The sequence below is a fragment of the Alexandromys fortis genome, unplaced genomic scaffold (assembly GCF_014885135.2).
Source record: "Alexandromys fortis isolate MF-2015 unplaced genomic scaffold, M_Fortis_MF-2015_v1.1 scaffold_94, whole genome shotgun sequence".
Lineage (NCBI taxonomy): Eukaryota > Metazoa > Chordata > Mammalia > Rodentia > Cricetidae > Alexandromys > Alexandromys fortis.
The window spans coordinates 1046892-1061751 of NW_026067979.1; the positions used below are offsets into that span (position 1 = coordinate 1046892).

General features: G+C 50.2%; 1 protein-coding gene across 2 annotated transcripts in view; it reads right to left on the minus strand.

The window, feature by feature from the left end:
* Window positions 1-14554, minus strand: part of Impa2 (inositol monophosphatase 2) — a 33910-nt gene extending 19356 nt beyond the window's left edge. Inside the window, exons 1-2 of one of the 2 annotated variants that reach the window (XM_050157900.1) lie at window positions 14257-14554; window positions 1852-1985 (exon numbers count right to left, since the gene is read on the minus strand). In XM_050157900.1, the coding sequence (XP_050013857.1) occupies window positions 1852-1985; window positions 14257-14358 (236 nt within the window). In that variant the 5' untranslated portion in view covers window positions 14359-14554. The remainder of the gene's footprint in view (window positions 1-1851; window positions 1986-14256) is intronic. The other variant, XM_050157901.1, reaches the window with a different exon arrangement.
* Window positions 14555-14860: the final 306 nt, after the last annotated feature.

The following is a 14860-nucleotide window of genomic DNA, read 5'->3' on the forward strand; positions in this document are numbered from 1 at the left end:
AGTGGAGCACAGAACCCTCTGGAGTCAAAGGCAGGGAGTGTTTCTGAGCATGTGTTGTTAGAAGTAGAACCTCTGACACACACACACAGTTTAAAAAAAAAAAAAAAACTAAAAAAAAAAAAAGGAAAATTAAGTTTGAACAGCTATCTTCTGTGAATACATAAAGCTTTCCCTGAAGCTATAAGTCTATTAAGAAAAACAACTCAGAGATCGGGTGGGCTACCTCTTTACAAGGTGTTGGTCAGGGAGGTCCCTGAAGCCCCAAACAACACAGGCTATTATTGCACTGCTGCTGGTTGCCCACCAGAACTAGAAAGGAAGCCCCTAAGGCTGAAGACGCCACGTGCTTTGGTGGAGAAAACAAACCGGAAGCTGTCTCCCTGCTGACCAGCTTTCCCAGTGCTGGGAAGTGTTATGAAGGCTTCAGAGGGGAGAGATGACACCTATGCTCTTACTCTGCTGTGGACACTGTGCATCACCAACCTGCCAGGCAAGATGTGCCTGCCCACTTTCCGACTGGATGAGGCCCATTCCACAGGAGGGAAGGGTATCATGTATGGTATCGTGGAAAGTCTGTGGCTGGAGACATCACAGATCCTAGTAGAGAAGTTACTATTAAATATTGACGTCTGGGCTGGAGAGATGGCTCAGTGGTTAAGAGCATTGCCTGCTCTTCCAAAGGTCCTGAGTTCAATTCCCAGCAACCACATGGTGGCTCACAACCATCTGTAATGGGGTCTGGTGCCCTCTTCTGGCCTGCAGGCATACACACAGACAGAATATTGTATACATAATAAATAAATAAATATTTTTTAAAAAATAAATAAATAAATATTGCCGTCTAAGTCCACAGATCAGTGCTGCTGTCAACTCTGGGCAGAGAAAAGTCTTTTTGTAGTGGACGACAGTTACTGCAACTTAGAACTTGTCTAAGTGCTGAGAGAAAGCGACTGCTGAGTGTTTAGCCCTAAATGAGGTCCATCACCTTCCCCCCAAGGCTCAGGGAACACAGAGGAAGAGGGGGCAGGAAGAATTTACAAGCCAGAGGAAGGGGTGGAGTGTTGGGAACTGTCATCGTCTAGCTATGGCCTGGCTGTTACACTCTTGAACTTTCAGCAGCTATAACCACCTGCACGAGATTGGGCCTGTCAGCGGTCCATCACGGAATGGGGAGGAGCTCATGAGACCAAGCCCCTTCCTGAAGATCTACAGGTAGTTAACAGCTGCTAAGGCAGGAGAGGCATTTTCTTCAGTGATGTAACCACTGGTGAGATGCCTGGGCCTTGGCAAATAGTCCCTCACCCTAAAATAATTCTTGTAAAAGTCATTGGTTCAGAGAGAGAGGGAAGAGGGATGGACAGACAGACAGACATGGAAGGAGGAGACCAGGACACTAGCTGGGAAGAGAAGCACCAGAAGTTGGAAGGGGACAAGAAGTTGGCAATGAGGAGTGAATATGGCCAAAATGTTAATACATGTATAAAAATGTTATAATGAAAGCCACTGTTATATATATGCTAATGAAAAACAAAGACAAATAAACCAAAAATTAAAACAAAACCCAAAATTTCTCCTATGTCTGGAAACAGAACTATAAAATAAAGTCAATATAAGTACAATGTAAAGTAAATGACTAGTTCTTTATCACGAAAACAAGAATCTCATATTTACCACAGAGAGACCCTGTCTCAAAAAAAGCAAAAAGACAAACAAACAAAAAAAAAAGAATCTCATATTTACTGATTGTACATGTAAGTACTTGGGGTTTCCCACCTGCCCCTCAGTGGCAAGTGGCAGAGCCTTTCAGCTGTGTGAGAGTTCCCCGGGCATGCCTCCGAAGAGGGCACTCACCTGTGGGAAGGAAACCGCTTTCGCAACTCAGAAACTATCAAGTCTTCGACACGGTGATCTGTCTCTGTCACCAGATCCGCAGCGGAGGTTTTGGTCGAGACGTGCTTTTCTTCACCGAGGGCTTTCCTGATGATCTGAAACAAGAGCGTGGCAGGCGGTGAGAACTCTCGGTCTCCTCCTCCCCAGCCCCTAGCCCTCTGTTTTTGGTGACTGGCCAGCTCTGGCAAGGGCCTGCAGTTACCCTCCTTCTTCAACGAGGCTTCTGGGCTCTCAGGACTCTAGGAACTGTAACCACCGCAAGACAGACTCCCTCAGACTCTACATTCAAATTCCATTTGAAACTCTACTCTGGGAAAAAAAAGTTTTGAAAAATGCTGGAACGTCATCAACAGGAACTCCCCAAAATAAGATGGCAATGTCACAGGTTTGCCTCCTAGAATTCCGTGATTTCAAATTGGCAAGATTTGTGTGTAAAAACTTCCCTCTGGGGCTGGAGAGATGGCTCAGCGGTTAAGAGCATTGCCTGCTCTTCCAAAGGTCCTGAGTTCAATTCCCAGCAACCACATGGTGGCTCACAACCATCTGTAATGAGGTCTGGTGCCCTCTTCTGGCCTGCAGGCATACACACAGACAGAACATTGTATACATAATAAATAAATAAATATTAAAAAAAAATTTCCCTCTGATTCACTTCACGAATTACACAAACATGCGGTGTGCCTCAGAATGCAGGCTACAAACGTCCCCATGAGAGCTGAGCTATCACGGGAACCAAGGATGGCTCTTGATGCTGTTTGCAGAACAGCACCAGCCGCCCAGGGGGCACATCAAAGATACTGGAGGCATCGAAGGGACCACAAATGCAGGCTCTACAGCTGGGCAAGCTGCAACTCATCTGGACTGAACCCACTGTAAGGGTAAGGCCTGGTTTAGCACCATTTCTGTTGGCCTGGGGTAGTCCCAGAAACCTCTAGAGACCTGAACATCGCTGAATGTTTCAAAAGGATACATTTCAGCTTGTGGGAGAAAGTCCTACCTCCAGTTCTATCTGGGGCTGTTTTATCCAAGTGTGTCTAAAACTGGATAAAAGTGGCGGTCAGGAAACCTAAATAGACCTGCCCTGTTCTCTCCAGAACTAGCTACCTCACCAAAGCATGCGTTTCTCTCCAAAGTGCCGTGATGACGTCAATCTCCATGATCTTTGTAAAGGTGGGAGGAGAAAAGCGGGGCACAAAGTTGTCCTTTGGTCTTCACAAGCGTATCAGGAGATATATATATATGCGCCCCACCCCCATGAACACATACATAATAAATTAATAAAAAAAGTACTACCCAGACCGGCTACTCAGACTTGATATCCTTTGTTCATTTATGACACTTAGTCCATAGCATCCGACAAGCAGTACCTGGCCCACTACTGTGTACTAAAGACACCAAAGTGGAGAGGACTTTAGTGGGGAGGAGGGCTGTAAATAGAATCTTTTAAATTACATTTCACTTCTGTTTTGTATGTGTGTCTGGCCATCTGTGAGCACACACAAGCCACAGTGTACCTGGGGAAGACAGAGGAAAATCTGTAGGAGTTGGCATGCCCCAAATATCAAACTCAGATCCTCCGGCCCACAAATGGAATCTTAAAGAACAAACAGAAACATGACATCTAGTGGTCCCTCCTCTCTGCTTCACTGTCCTTCCCATAACTGACCCATGATGCGCCTACCAAGGTAAGGCTATATTTGAATCTGGGCTCCAAAAATAACAGATAACCATGATAGATTTGAGATGTGATGTGCAATATGAAAATCATGAGGCCACCTACAGTCCATCAACGTCAGCTCGCCACTGTTCATATCCTGCCGGCCTCCAGCCTGCACTGCAGGGCTTCCTGTCTTGAATTGGCAATATCCTGCCTATTACCACCATGCTAATTCTCTTACAACACCAATTTACACACAGCGTCTGTGTAACCAACCTCCACGGTGCTCATAAATTCAACACTCTTCACTGTCTAGCTCACACAGAACCTGACATCCTCCAGGAATCCCAATTCTGGGCCAGTCCAGGCAGGCCACTTGGCACTGTGTGTATATCTTATACAGGGAAGGAGGTTCAGCGTGTGGGTGCAGCAGGTGTATCTGGGTAATGTGTATGCTGTGGTGGGGGAGGCAGGAGAAAGTAAGAACAGGGGAGAGAGACCCATCTCAAGAGTCTAACAGGACCACACAGCACCAGAGCTTCCGGGATCTGCTGGGAGAAGATTGGTTGCTAGGTCAGGGTTGGGGTCTGAGATCAACTTTTCTGGCAAGATTCATCACGGTAAGGAGGCAGGGCAGTTTTCATATCTTGGAGCAAGGAGGGTCACCAGGAGGCTGGGACAGTCTCATTTGGCAGAAGGGTCGTGTGTGTGTGTGTGTGTGTGTGTGTGTGTGTGTGTGTGCGCGCGCGCACGCGCGCGCAAAGATATCTCCATTTTGAAACCAGTGCCTCCTGGGACCTGCTTAACAGGAAGCAGCCATGAAACCAGTTAGCCTGATACACACCCATGTGGTCTCAATGTAGAAGCTGGATTAAGGATTAAAGACAAAGATCTGAAAACACCCCAGTGGCTTCCTACTGCTGCCAGAAGGACCCCAAACATGACACGGCCAGATCCTTGCCAGCCTGTCACCTCACCTTCCATGGGTTACCATACCAAGCTGCTCTCCTACATCTATCTGTCGCCGACTTCCCTGCTGATCGTGGCAGAATGTTCCTATCCAGGGCCTTCACCGTCTGGTCCTCCATCTACCTTCTCCCTACCTGCGGCTGTCTTGTAGGTGGAGTTGGCTGTGCTGCTCCCATGGCAACATGAGCTCCGCGACAGCAGAGGCTCCCTGACATTTTATTTAGCTGCCCACTTTCTCCTCCAGCACAGAGCTGTGGGAATGGAAGGAGAGGGAGTGCTGGAGTGGTTCCTACCACGTTCCTTCCAACAGGACCACGGATGTCTGTGTAAACACCAGCCACCCCAGTTGTCTGTTCTCTTGCCTCCTTTTCTGGTTGTGCTAACCAAGGTTCCAATGGGCCCAGAGCCTGCTATCCTCAGGGCCTTCCTAAAACATGGCCTCATTTACTACCCTGCTTCCAAAGCCAAACTCAGTCTGTCTCAGGCACTCGCCCCTACCCTAAGCAGCCAGCTGTACCTCCGTAACCGTGCATCTCCTCTCAGCAGACAGCGCAGACGGCCCTCACTACCCTGGATGTCAAGGTCACAAGGGAGGAGCTCAGCAGCTTCTGGACTTGGCCTTAGGCATCTATCTTCCCTTCTTCCTTTCAGGACCAGAGCCCCCAAGTTTCAGGAGGGTCCAGAGCTGCCTTCAAAGGTTATCCTGACTTCCCTCTTGTGCTGCTGGGTCTGGGATGGAGACACCGCTGCAACTTCGGAGCCACAGCCTCAAAAAGACTGTGCTCCCCTTCAGTGTGTTTCTTCCTTCACAAGTTCCTGATCCCCACTAATGACAGCCAGGGCAGTCACAAGAAGAGGGCTCTTGGCACAGGAGAAAGGACCTTGGCTCCTGGGGGTTCCACAAGCAGAGCCTCTCTCTGGGCCACATGTTAACTGCACTTCCTAAAGGCCAACAAGAGCCCCGTCTCTCATGTCTACCCTCCTCCTTCCATGCTCTCTCTCTAAGGCTTTCAGTGCCAGACCTTCCCATCTGTGGTGGTTTGAGTGAGCATGACCTCAACAGGCGCATACACTTGAATCTTGAATGCTTGGTCACCAAGGGGTTTGAAAGAATTACAAAGATTAGGTGGTGTGGCGTGTTGCGCTCTCTCTCTCTCTGTCTCTCTCTCTGTCTCTCTCTCTGTCTCTCTCTCTCTCTCTCTCTCCCTCTCTCTCTCTCTCTGCCTGGGGATCAGGATGCATTTCCCACTACTGTTCCAATGACTTGTGTACTGCCCTGCTCCCACCATGATAATGGACCAAGCCTCTGAAACTGTAAGAAATCCACCAATTAGATGATTTCGTTTCTATTCCAGGAAGAGACACCATGACTCTTTTTATTTTATTGGTTTTTCGAGACAGAGTTTCTCTATGTATCCCTGACTGTCCTGACACTCGCTTTGTAGACCAGGCTGGCCTTGAACTCAAAGAGATCCACCTGCCTCCGTTTTTCAAGTGCTTGGAATAAAGGTGCTCGCCACTGCCGCCCCACATGACCAGAGGTTTTTTTTTTTTCTTTTTCTTAAAGATTTTATTTATTAGCCGGGCGGTGGTGGCGCACGCCTTTAATCCCAGCACTCGGGAGGCAGAGGCAGGCGGATCTCTGTGAGTTCGAGACCAGCCTGGTCTACAAGAGCTAGTTCCAGGACAGGCTCCAAAACCACAGAGAAACCCTGTCTCGAAAAACCAAAAAAAAAAAAAAAAAAGATTTTATTTATTTATCATGTATACAGTGCTCTGCCTGCATGTATGCCTGCAGGCCAGAAGAGAGCACTAGATCTCATTACATGTGGGTGGTGGGAATTGAACTTAGGACCTCTGGAAGAGCAGCCAGTGCTCTTAACCACTGAACCATCTCTCCAGCCTCCACAGCAACTTTTATAAAAGAAAAACATTTAATTGAGGTGGCGTACAGTGCCAGAGGCTCAGTCCATTATCATCATGATGGAGAGTATGGCGGCACGCAGGCAGACCTGGTGCTGGAGAAGGAGCTGACACATGTTGATATGCAGGCAACAGGAAGTAGACTGTAACAACGGCCGGTATCTTGAGCATATATGAGACCTCGAAGCCCACCTCCACAGTGACACACTTCCTCCAACAAGACCACACCTACTCCACGAGGCCATACCTCCTAATAGTGCCTTTGCGATTATGATGGCCAATTATTCAAACTACCAGTGTCTCTTCACAGCAATAGAGCAGTGGCTGAGACACCACTCTTCCCTCTGACTCAACCTGAAAGTCACCCCTTCCACAACAGGCCCCCCACGGAGACCAGCATTTGTTCCACAGGACTGCAGCACAATGAAACCTGAAGGCTCCCCAGTGCACTTAGCACTTGGCGAGAACCCCTTCATTCCGTGTCCATCCCTCACAAGCGTGGGTGGCCACACCTGAAGGGCCCCGTGAACACTTGCTGATGGAGCAGATAAAGATGTCCCGCTGCTGTACAGAACCACCCACTAACCACACTAATAAGTGTTCTTGTGACATCATGTCTAACCTCAGGGACACTTACAAGCTTGGTTTTCTAGTTCCAAGACACGCAGTTGAGTGTGGAGCTCAGGGGCTCTGTGGGCAACTTGGGCCTGGTCACTAAGACCCCAAGGCCTCCATCCACAACCAGGTCTCACCTTACTACAGATTCTACAACAGTGGATTCTACAGATTCTACAACATGGATTGGGGTGACATGTTGTACTGTGATGTACAAGCTGTTCATTTTTTTTTGCCTTGTATGTTGCCATAGCTGCCATAGAGACAGAACGTACCTGTGTCCTCCAATAGTGGGACGGGTGTGTCCCCCTTACCCACCTCATGCAATCCATCCGGCCCTGGCCTCGCACTAAGCCTTGTGCCAGTGCCACCCTTGTTTTAGGAGACAGGGTCTTGCTGCGCAGGCCAGGTCAGCACTGCACTGGTACTTTTTCTGCCTCAACTTCTGGAGTGTGGAGGCTACAGAATGCAGCGATGTAACTTTTTTGTGTGGCAGGCCCTTCATACCCAGCCAGAAGTGTACTTGGCCTTGAGGCCACACTGGGACCATTCCACGCCAGGTTCAGTCCCTCTCTGGTTATCCTCCTGCCTGCTTCCTCCCATCTGTGTCTCTGGACACACTGTCCCTTTTAGTTAGTCCTAGCTACTGCTGGACCTGTCACTGACTCTCCCAGTCACTCCTCAGGACATACAGGTCTTGGCTGAGCCCCCCTCTCCTTGGCTAGTGGCTGGTAGTCACAGCATTTAGCTACTGAGGAGGGGGCAGAGGCACTGACTGTCCCTTCCTTGGACTCAAAGCAGTAAGCCTTTCCCCTGAGCAGCTTCAGGACAAGCTCAGTTTCTGTAGGCAGCACGTTCAGGATGGCACCTGCCCAGGGGAACCCACACACACACGGGGACGCTCCACAAATACACTACCTTATCCATCTTCTTGCTTGTACCCACCTCCTATCACGGATGGAGTAGGAAGGATAAACTACTTTTAATGAGCAGAACCTAAATTCAGCAGCTACTGGGGACCCCGAGCCCCGGCATCCTTGTTTGGAGCAACAGCGGCACTGTTTTCAGTACTGGCCAGGTGCCCGTGCTGACCACCACACTCGCAGACTCCCACCACTTTGGTTTTTGTAAGAACACGGACCTGACAAAATTCAATGGCTTATGACCGGGCCAGAGACCTATTTCAAACACGCCACGTAAAAATGTCAAGCAGGGGCCTAAAATCTGAGGTTAAGAAAAGTTTGATTTCTGGGGCTGGCTCTACATTTAAAAAAAAAAAAAAAAAAAAAAAAAGGAGGAACACAAAAAGAAAATTTAACTCCTAAATCTCCCACACCTAAGGAAGGTGATAGACCGTTTTCAGTTAAGTGATAAGATTTAAAGACCTGCCACCCTGCTCTGTGGCCATGGCTAAGCTGCAGTGCAAGATGGGAATGTATGTTGAGTACTAGCTAAAACCCTTTCCCATGACTCCTTCCCCTTAAACTTAGAGATATTAAGCATTCTACCAGCAACAAATTAATGTGTACGGTTATGTTTTAAGCCCCTTTCCATGATTCTTTTCCCTTCATTCTTAAGAGATTTTAATCAGTTGACAAGCAACAAGTTAGTGTATGCTTTAATTTTTTTTTTTTTTTACGGTTACTATCTACAGCATGTTCTTTGGAGACCTCCTGGCATGACTTTCTCCCTTCTCCAAAGAGCCCTCGGTTAATGTTTAATATATAAAATGTGGACCTAAGTCACTAAAGTCTGAATTCCAAACTCAAAAAAGAAAGGTTTGTATCTCCTTTAATATCAGACAGCCTAAGTCGAGTGCCTATTCTAGCCAAGCATGCACCTCTCTTTTTCATGCCCAGTGGCTGACCCTCCAGGGCTCATCTTAGGCTTTCTCAGCTCCTGGATTCTGTACTCCATCTCAGCCACACTATCTTCATACGCACTCTTTTTTTTTTTTTTTTTTTTTTTGGTTTTTCGAGACAGGGTTTCTCTGTGGCTTTGGAGCCTGTCCTGGAACTAGCTCTTGTAGACCAGGCTGGTCTCGAACTCACAGAGATCCGCCTGCCTCTGCCTCCCGAGTGCTGGGATTAAAGGCGTGCGCCACCATCGCCCCGGCCTTCATACGCACTCTTATCCTGTGTCCTCTCCTTCACCCTCCTGGCCCATCACCTCGTCTTCTTCTTTTTTTTTTTAAATTGAACATTTTCTTTTATTTATTTATTTTGTTTTTTAATATTTATTTATTTATTTGTTATGTATACAATATTCTGTCTGTGAGTATGCCTGTAGGTCAGAGGAGGGCACCAGACCCTATCACAGATGGTTGTGAGCCACCATGTGGTTGCTGGGAATTGAACTCAGAACCTTTGGAAGAGCAGGCAATGCTCTTAACCTCTGAGCCATCTCTCCAGCCCCCCACCTCGTCTTCTTGAGGATACAAATTAACTATGACATCTTTCAGGAAGCTGTCCCCACCTCTCAGGTCCTTTCGCCGGCTTCTGTGACTAGTCTCCAGCCACTGCAAAGAGACATCCGGCAACACTTACCAGAGGCTAGGAGTAAGCAGAGATAGCAACACTGGGATCCTGACACTGGCTCAACCTGGGGAAACCAAACCCTCCCCTCAACTCCCAGGAGAAGGCAGCCGCAGGCCAGCTGAGAGGCTGGGAGAGAGGGGTGGCCAGGACCCCCTCTCTTCTGCACCCTACTTTGTTCCCAGTGCCCAGAGGCTTTACTCAGTTCCCACCTATCTCAGCGCTGGGGCGGGGATGGAAGTGGAATGCCTGGAACTGATTGCCAACTTTACACTCTTCTGGCTATGGGATTCTGGCTACGTGATTTTAGCCTTGTCCTTCCCCAGCCCCAAGGTCTTATCGCCATTGGCAGAGCTTCCTTTGGGTTAGCAAAGGACCACCTCAGGGCCTCAGAGACCAGGACTGGCACTCTGCCAGCTTTTCCTCAGGTGAGACCAAAGAGGAATTCTACCAGACTCCCTATCTGCCAAGAACTACAGGTGCCAGGCACAGGAGTAAGTCTTCTCTCTGTGGAGAAGGTCCTCTGTTCCCATTTTTCTCAGACAGCTCTTGTCAGCAAAATGAAGTGTGAGAAATACAAAGAGGGATGTCCCAAAGTTCCTAAGCCCGTTCCCTTAGGGTAAAAAAAACAAAAGCTAAATAAAATGTGGAAGCCAGGGCAGCTCACACATGTCTGTAACTCCAGTTCCACGGGATCTGACACCTTCACACCAATGCACATAGAATAAAGCTACATAAATTATTAAACCAAAGAAAAGAAAAACATCCCTTTCACCACGATTCTGTATAAGGAGATCAACAGCTTCTCAGGTGTGGTCAGGAACCTGGAAAACCAGCACAGTTTCTGGGTTCACGTGCGCGGTTGCCTCACAGGGAAGGCTCGGTGTGCGGCTCTATGGTGAAGTACTTGCTGGAAACCCTGGGTTTCAGCACTAGGGCAGCAGGCAGGGAGAGGACCAAATGCTCAAAGGCTGGCTCCTGGGGGGGGGGGGGGGGGGGGGGGGGGGGGGGGGGGGGCGGGAAGAGGGCAAGTGAGGCAGGAACTGAAGCAGATGGGGAGACGGTGGAAATGTGGGTCCCCACCTTTCTCACCTCCTCAGTGGCAGATGTCTCAGCCCAGGCAGGAGGAAGGAGTCACCAGGATGAAGAGGTCATACAGGGGCATTTGGGACTCTCCCGAAGGGACCCCAGCCTGGGGTGATATGCCCTGTAGGTTGACCAGCCACTCCACGATCACATCTCCTCTCTCCTGCAACCTGCATCCACTCTGTCTCTTCACCGAGACGTCCACTGGCCGCCCGTACACCACAGGCTTGGAATGGCCCCACACCTGCTCTGCTCCACCCACAGCTCACTGTCTCCGGACACCACAAATCCAGCAGGCAACCTGATTTTCAGGCCCACGGCCCTGATGCTATCCTAGCACCCCGTCCCTCATGACCTACACCCAACCCGAACTGTCACCTCAGCCTTCAAAAAAAATCAATCATTTCTCACCACCGCTTTACACAGCTCATTCATATTCGTGTGGGATCCACACAGCAGCCAGGAGGGGTCTGGCTGCTGAGCCGCACACAGGACTCTACACAAGATCGCACGTCACAAACAAAACATAGGGCTGAAGTTCCCGAGCTGCTCGACACATGTTGCCTGGTGGAGAACTTCAGTGTTTTAGTGCTGCGGTTTTAAAACAAATAGTATGGAAGAAGTCACATGTGCAAGACATCTGAACCAACAATGAAACAGTCTCAACTCCCCGGACCACCTTTTGCAAGCGCACAGAAGTCAGTTACCGTGAATAGACCTGACCTGTCCCTTTCATTCATGACCAACTCTCTGTCAGACCTGGCATCCGCTGGGACTGAAGAGGGTGTGTGTGGTCAGATTGGGCAAGGGGGTGTCAGGAGACATACCTAGGTTTGACTGACGAGACCTATCTGTGAGACGTGCAGGCATTATCTGTCTGTAAGTTATTGTTAGCCCGCCAGGAAAGGACGGCTGTCAGACACGCTCTTCCTGTTCACCAAACCAATTGGCCTGGCCCGCTGTCACCATTACTCAGTACAGAGAACGGAGTACACCTGTACGAGCAGCCGGCATCAGAAAGGTGTGACTATCCAGATATGCGAGGTTTTTAATGCATGCAGTTGGGATCAGGTCCTGCTCAACACTCTTTTCTACAGTATGGTTAACATACAAAATACAGCATCACTAAAGAAAATTTGAAGTTCTCAGTTGACAACAGCTGTAAAATTTTAAACTATATTATCATAATTTTTTCTAAACCATTGATAATAAGCTCAATTTTGCAGTCAGAAAAACTGTTTATCTTTCTGTTCCCTACAGAAAATACTACAATGAGCTGGCATTACAGTGCACCACCTATAATCCCAGTATTGGGAGGCAGGGCTAAGGGGATCGATCGTAAGGTCAACCTGCGCTAAATATGGAGAGTGTCAGAAGGGAGGAAAGGAAAGAACAGAAGGAAAGAGACAGAAAACATGATAAGGGCTGGGGGTGTAGCTAAGTGGTAGAGCATACCCTAGAGGCCCTGGCTGGGGTCCCTCGCAAAACACACATGCATGTCCATATCCACATACATGTGTGCACACATACAAACATACATACACACACACACTCTTGCGGCCTCTTTAGCACGTGAGCGGCTGGGACTTCTGAAGGGCAGGAACAACTCCAGTAGGCTAAGGATAAAGGGGTGGAGTGCAAAGGAGGTAAGGGGGGAAGAGAAGAGACAGCAAGGCAAGGGGCATCTCTGGGCAGGATGGAGCAAAGGGAACTTGAGAGGAGATAGTGCAGTCTGGGGACACTGGACAGATATCTCGGGAGCTCCCTCCCTTTGAGGCCCTGACCTTGTCCCAGACCCTCAGCTGGCAATGGAGAGTAAGCAGCCCGTGATGAACTAGCAGAGCATCCGCACAGGTGGAGCCCCTGCCTCAGAAGGACTCAAAGATGTCACCCACCGTCTTTCCGCCCTCACCGGGCTGCCTCGCTACAGGCCGCTTTCTCCGGTCAGTACCTGATTCCTACAGATCATTTAGAGAATCTTTCCCTCTTTACAGGTTAGTTACTGTGACCTCGCGTGTCTTCTGTTTCCTCCCAGCTTTTCCCTTGCTCAATGCCAGCCAGGCAGGAAACCGTATAATTCCCAAGAGGGCGCCCAGAGTCCTGAGCTCCCTGACCAGACTCCTAATGTCAGAATCTTTATTTCACTGCCTCTTTTTTTTTTTTTTTTTTTAAAGCTTTTTTGCTGTTGGGAAATTGCAACTGTGCCTGTGGTACTGCGAACTTCCAATGAGCACCGCGGAATAGGAAACATGACTTAAACCTCCATTCCTTTAAAGATTGAAATCTGAAAGGCCACAGAACCTGCAACTCCACTCAACAGCTTTCACACTGCAGTGCCTAAGTCCTAGTTTCTCAAAGTCCCCAGGGGAAAAGGCTTTAGAGCAGAGTCTTAAAGTTCCTCCGCCCGCTGACATCTGACATCGCTCTCTCTGGAAGGATGCTCTTGTTGGAACAGAAGCGAGGAGATGGGAGAGAGGGCTGCCACTTCCTGCTCCCAGAGGATCTATTTTCTAGGATGAGGGTTTGTCTGAGTTACAGGCTTTATCACTTGTCTGGGAAGGGCTGGATTCTCCATAAAGCACAGGGTAATTCAAAGTATCTGTTCTTCCTGTTGTTGCTATGTTGGGATGGCTTTGTATATGTCCTACACCACTGGGCTCCATCCCCAGCACCATGGCAACACCTTTTAATACAGACTTCCCCTTTGGAGTATTTTCCAGATACACCTGAAAATAATGCCCCCCTTTTTTGGATATAAGTCTTTCTGTGCACAGCACTATGGTAACTCCGCCCCCCCCCCCAGAAGTCAGCAGTATGCAACCACGTTTTAAGGAGCAAAGCACGGTGCAAGGCCTGCTCTGCCATCCTGGGGAGCCAGTGCATATACACCCCACCAATGTTATAAGTTCGGTACTGCTGAAGAGACTGAGGAACAGTTAGGGGGCGAACACAAAAATGAAAAAGAAAAACAGAGACTCCACAGTTAAGCTTTCAAACCCAGTCTGGTTTTCTTCAGCTTTGCGCTGGTTTCTATCCTTCCGGCAGTCTAACGAGTTCCTCCTGAACTCGGGTCTGTGCCAGTCACTCCCTGGAGGCGCTCTCAGGCTGTGAGCCTAGGCTGCCTGGCCTCAGGATGCCCGGAGGACAATCAGCTGCAACCCAGCCAGAGCTCCACGCGCCTGGGGTTGAAACAGGGGGCCTCGACAACCCGGCTGCAGGTTTGGTCCTTAAAAAGAAGCCAACTGCGGTACTCTAGCCTGGGAGGGACGTTTGCTTTCCAGGTGACTCAAACGCCAAGGTCAAGTACCCAGCAGCTGGCCATTCCTTCGCCAAACGAGGAGCGCGTCCCTCACGCTTTCCCGAAGGCTGCGCCCTTCTTCTCGCCATGGTGGTGACCCCATGCTCCCCAAGCTCGCCTCCTCCCGCAGCAGGGGGGGGGTGAAGAGCCAAAACAAGGTGCACCCCAGAAACAACACAGGCCCTGTCCTTGCAACTCGCCCCGCTCCCGCCCACGCGCCGGCAGCACTCCCACGCTGCCCATCTCGGGGGTGCCTCAGGGCTGGACGCGGCCACCGTGCTCACCTGTCCCGCTCGCAACGCCAACTGCACCGCCACTTCGAAGCACTCGTCCCAGGGGCCCACTCCCCGCACCGCCTCCTCCTCCTCCTCGCTGCTGGGTTTCATCGCGGCTTCGCCCGGCCCCGCCACCTTCAGCTCAGTTCCGCGTGTTGCGGCCGGACCCGGGCTCCCACTCGATGCCGCCGCCAACACCGGGGGTTCCGCACGCTCTTTTCACGTTCCCGCCAAGCCGTGCCTCAGCCCGCGCGCCGTGCAGCAGGAAGGCCGGCTAGAAGTTGCAGCGCAAGTAGGCGCGCCTCGTGCCCCACCCCCTACGCCCCATTTGCCCCGCCCTCGCCCCGCCCTCACATCCCAGGCCCCGCCTCTCATCATTAGTTCCTCCTCCCCACAACAGCCCCCGCCCCGCGCTCTTTGCCCCACCCTTCACCGTTCGCTCCGCCCTCTCCCCCCGCGGGGCCCCCCCTGCTCGCCCCGCCCAACCACGCGGTAAACCACGCCCACTTCTCAGTCAGTCCAGACCGGGCGGCTGCGGGGAGGGCAAGGTGGGCACTTCCAGCCCCTGGCGGCTGGTCGTGGGCGGCCTCTGTAAATCCGACTGCAACTGAGC